The 5,322-nt window shown below is 39.3% G+C and overlaps 1 protein-coding gene across 1 annotated transcript in view; it reads right to left on the bottom strand.

The window, feature by feature from the left end:
• HEPH (hephaestin) overlaps positions 1-5,322 on the bottom strand; it is a 163,184-nt gene that overhangs the window by 103,542 nt on the left and 54,320 nt on the right. Inside the window, exon 6 of the mRNA XM_007958932.1 lies at positions 4,148-4,360. Within this exon, the coding sequence (XP_007957123.1) occupies positions 4,148-4,360 (213 nt within the window). The remainder of the gene's footprint in view (positions 1-4,147; positions 4,361-5,322) is intronic.

Here is a 5,322-nt window from a genome sequence, read left to right as displayed (position 1 = left end):
AGCGACCCCACCGTGGGTTTCTGAGGCAGTATCACTATGGAAGTAGATTGCCCCATCTTCCTTCTGAGGAGTGGCTGGTGGGCTTGAAATGTCAGCCTTCTGGTTAGTAGTCAAGTGCCTTAGGCAGTATGCTACTAGAGCTCAGAGATATTTTTTCTACTATATTTGGAGCTCTGGGGGTGTAGTGACTAAGAGATTTTGACTGCTAACCAGAAGACTGGTGGTTCAAACTCACCAGCCACTCCTTGGAAGGAAGACTGGGCAATCTACTTCCATAGAGATACCACCTTGGAAACTCAAAGAGGGGTCACTTTGAGGCAGGATAAACTCGATGGCAGTGAGTGAGATAGTAAACTTATAAAAATGCACATCAAATACTGGCATTTATCATCTTAACAAAAGAAATAAAACCTTTGATGGATTCTGATGATCTAGAAGTCCTAACTACTTAACAAGATCCTTCATAATTTGGTCCCTTTTCTCTTTCTGTGGTTTTAGCCATTTGTATACTCTTTAAGCTCTACACTCTTGGTGTTTCTAAATAGCAGTACTAGCATTTTGGGTGAAATATTCCATCTTGTAAAGCTGTCCAACATATCGGAGAAACTTTTAGCATCACCAGTGCTCATTTTCTAAATGTTGGTAGTACCGCCTCCCTACTCTATTCCTTCATTGTGATAACTGAAATTACCTCCACAAATTTCCAAGTGCACTTTTATCATAATACGTTGAGTTGAAAAGCATTCTGTCAAATCATTCTATTCCAACCCTTTCCCATATGGTTCCAACTGCTTATCATGCCATTTTTCACCACCCATTTATTTCTTTGTCTAGTTAAAATTTACTCATCTTCTTAAAAGCTCCTTTTTTATGTCTACTTTCTTAAGGAAGCTTAAATTCAGGCAGAATTTTTCATAATTTCCTCTCTGTCATTATGGCTTTTGGTACATAGCATCATCATTACCTTGTGAATATTGTTTATATACATATCTCCCTTTTCTCTAACTGTGAGCTTCCTCATTCATTTTCACATCCCTAACACCTGGCAAAACAAGAAGAAGAAAATGAATGTTTACTATGTTTTGGGAAATTTTAATAGATGAAGAAGAGAAAAGACGTAGGGAAAAGGTAAAATTAAAAATAACAGGGAGAAAAGAATATGAGGTAAAGAACCAAAAAGAAAAGTAAGGGAAATGGAGAGAAGGAAAGCAAAAACAAGGAAGAAGGATAGGAAAGTGAGAGAAGGAGGAAATGAAAAAGAAGGAAAGAGCAAAGGACAAACAAGATGTGAGAAAAAGGGAAAGTAAAAAAATGAGTGAAGATTGGACAAAAATAAGAGATGGCAGAAAAAGAAGGAAGAAATGAAGGAAGACAGAGGAATGGGAAAGAAGAGATATAAGAAAAGAGAAAAGAAAAAACATAAGCAAAAGGGAAAGGAAAAATATGAGAAAAGGGGGAATGAAAAAGAAAAATATGGGAGAAAGAGAGACAAAAGGGAAAAACAAATGAAGAGTTCCAGTAGTGAGAGAGGATAGAAATCCTTGTGAGGAACCAAGGCAATGAAGAGTATTTGTCTCTTTGCTGCTGAAAAGTCTCACATGACTTCACTGGACAATAGCATATTACAAGCTTTAGCCATTTGTGTCTACTACTTTCTCAGCCTATTAAAGCTCTAGTATTAGTAGTTCTATTCATAAGGCTTTCAGTGGCCAGTTTTTTCAGAAGTGGATAGCCCCATCCTTCTTCCCAGTCTGCCTTAGTCTGGAAGCTCTACCGAAACCTGAGGACTATTGTCCAGGGTGTATTTTTAAATACAATACTTTATTTTCTATTGAATGTAATATTAAAAAAAAAAAAGGCCATCAAGTCAATTCCAACTCATAGTGATCCTTATTGGACTTCCAAGGCAGTAAATCTTTATGGAAGTAGATTGCCCCATGTTCCACGGAGTGGCTGGTGTGTTTGAATTGCCAATATTCTGGTTAGCAGTCAAATGCCTTAGGCACTGAGCCACTTATTAAAATTTAGAGTAAAGAGAAAAGATGATTTTTTAAAAAACCACCAATAGCCCAACAATGACTCAAAGACTTTTGCTACATTTCTTTGTGGGCTTTTGCTTTTCTTTCTTTCCTTTTTCATACTTAATTGAAAACATTCAATTTATAACACATAGTATTTGTGCATAGAAATTTTAAAACCACCTACAAAGTTCCTCAAGCTCACAGGTATATGTAACATTCCCTATTGCTACTCTTCTTTCTAGAGTGTCAAAGCCAGAATATGGTCCTGACTATTCTTCATTAACTCAGTACCTTTGTCTAGATCTCTAGAGAGGCACAAAGATTTGTCTCATCAGTAGTCAGAGAACAAGCCTTAAGAGTAGAACAGAGGACATTTTTTTTTTCTATTTTTTTATTGTGATTTGGGTGAAGATTTACAGAGCAAATTCACTTTCCATATAGCAGTTCACATATAGTTTGTCTCATGACAGAGGACATTTTGGATTCAATAAATTATCTAGGACAAAGAATCAACAGGAGTTAATGAAAAAGGGTAAGAGAGAGAAGGGGAAAAAATAGTGCTAACATTTCTAACCTGAGAAAACTATTGTCCTCCTCCAGGTCTGAACCTTGCCCTCATCAGGAAACTAAAATAATTGAGGTTTCTCAAAGACCCTCTTCAGTTGTACCCTTCTATGATTCAGGATCACTTGTGGGAAGATAAAAGGTTGAAAAGCTTGGAAAATGAAAATGTAAAAAAGGTTTGTGAATTTGCTAGCCAAAAAAAAAAAAAATCAAGAATAATGATGAAGAGTAACCTTCCAAGCTTGTACTATTGCAGACACATTCACCCTCTCTCTCCCTACTCCAACCATTAGACCTATAGCCACACTTTTTGGGTCTAAATACAACACAGACATAATTTCATTCATCCAAAGTGAGAATGAGCCCTAAAAAAAAAAAAAAAAAAAAAGAAAAATCACTGCCATCGAGTTGATTCCAACTCAAAGAGATCTGCTTTGGGTTTCCAAGGTGGTAAATCTTTAAGGACGTAGATATCAGAGGCTTCCTTTCATGGAGTGGCTGGTGGGTTTGCACCACCAACCTTCTGTTTAGCAGTCAAATGCCGTAGGCAGTATGCCACCAGAGCTCCTTTCCAGATATCGATGGAACTTACAAAACTGAAACAAAAGTACCAAACTAAAAACCAAACACACTCCCATCGAGTTGGTTCCGACTCATAGCAACCCCCACTGGTTTTCCGAGGTGGTAATTCTTTACAGAAGTATATTGTCTCATCTTTCTTCCCTGGAGTGGCTGGTGAGTTTGAACCTCCAGTTTTCTGATTAGTAGTCAAATATCTTAGGCACTGCAGCACCAGAATGGCTATATTTTTCTTACAGTCTCTATACCACCTGCTGGCTGGAAAAAGAGTACACCTAAGGTCTACGAAAAAAAAAAAAAAAAAAAAAGCTCTTTTAGGAAATGCCAGACATAGATGGAATTTGAAGAATCGTTCTAGTGAAATCTCATTACAAAAAGGGATGGGAGAAGGTGAAGAAAGGAAGGAAGTAAAGCAAGCTGCAGAGTAGAGTAATGATTGGACCAAAATTACAGAGCAAGTTAATGAATGAACTTGTGTGTTCTGAGTCCTGGGCAGAAAATGTTACGGTCATCCCACACATGCACAGAGAAGCAGAAGAGTTTGCAGAAGTCTTCAATGAATTTCATAGTTGAAAGCACTTCTAGGTACTTCTCATCAACCTCCCTTCCAGAAAAAGAGCTATTTCTTATAGGATAAGATTATAGGATAATCTTGCATAGGATTATATTCTCTATGTGGCCAAGGCACTACTTAGCTGAGTTCACCCTCTGTCTATTTGAGAACTGCCTGAAGCTGAGTAGCACCCAGGCTTCTCTCCTGTTGTTCCAGAAAAGACTTTCCTCAGCTTTCCATTCATTCTATTTGGCTTGTAGCTGAGCATCTAAAGAACAAGAACAGGGAAAGCATGTTGAGGAGGAAGACAAAAGAACTTTGAAAACTTTCCCAGGGGTCTCAACATGCTTCTTCTTTTCTCTTCACCAGTTCCCCACTCTCAAATCTGTACAAAGTCTCTGAGCCTAGCACTAGCTTGTAAAGCACTTACCGGTGTTGTCAGGCTGCATGGTGGCCATGAGAAATGTGTGAGGAAAGAGCATGGCTGCACCCTTCCTCATGCCCTGAAGCTGCACGGTGTTGCCCTGGAATATGACCCCATGCACATCAGTCTCAGTGCCCAGGCCGAGCAGATGCCAGGCCACCATGTCACCCTGGCACATGTCCAGCCTGGGCAGGTTAGAGAACAGAAACCCATTAATGGCTGGAAAACAAGAAAACAAAGCGGGATTAGAAGATGAGACTCAAATATCAGTCAGCATCATAATATCAGTTCTGTACTATAATTTCCCACAACTTGAAGAGTATCAGTCATCCTCAGTCTGCTTTCTTCCCTAAATCACTTTAGTTCTATTTATGAACTAGCAGATATTTCTGTCTCCCCTTCTATATCCCTTGTGGCCACTCTACACATACAGACCAGGTTCAACTATCCACAGCCCAACTGCTACTCCACTCTGCTTCAATATGAACTGTTGCTTCCAGTTCCATTCCCGCACAATATCCTCCACACTACCTAAGGCTAATCTTTCAAAAAAAGGACCAAAACAGTGACCAGATCACTATTTTTGAAGTTTTCAACGAAGTCTTGACTCCTTATCCCAACTGATCTTTCTGGCCTCATCTCCTGTCCACTGCCCACTGCAACAACACTCTCTCTCATCAAAAGTACCAACTTAATTCCTCTTCCTTGAAACTCTTTTCTCTTGGGTTCTGTGGAACAACACTTTCCTGGTTCTCTTCTAATCTATGTTATTTCCATCTTGCTCTCAGTCTCCATCTCCTCCATAAGTGTTGAAGGTCCCCAGGGTTCCATCCTCAGCTCTCAATCTGTCCCCACCTCTTCTTCTTCACTGCCACTTCCCTGGTTCTTCACTCATCCTCTCCGGTCTGAACTCTTTCAGTATCTCCTTACTAGTACCCCTGCCTTCAGTCTGCCTCCCTTTCGCACTCTCACATACACACCATTATCCTACAAAGTCTATTTATCTCTGCATCTCCAAGGCATTAAACATGAAAGGTGTTTAGAAAACATCTGTTGATTTTTCACACACTATTTCCTTCTACGTAGAATAATCTTCCCTTTAGATCTCTCTATAAAGTAACCTGGCATTTATCTATCATGTTCCGGCTCAAAGGTCACCACCACTGTGAAGCAAAGTTATC

Source organism: Orycteropus afer, unplaced genomic scaffold (assembly GCF_000298275.1).
Source record: "Orycteropus afer afer isolate SDZICR_OR568_19922 unplaced genomic scaffold, OryAfe1.0 scaffold01219, whole genome shotgun sequence".
Classification (NCBI taxonomy): Eukaryota; Metazoa; Chordata; class Mammalia; order Tubulidentata; family Orycteropodidae; genus Orycteropus; species Orycteropus afer.
The sequence above is the reverse complement of the archived record's forward strand: the minus strand, read 5'-3'. Positions and strand labels throughout refer to the sequence as shown.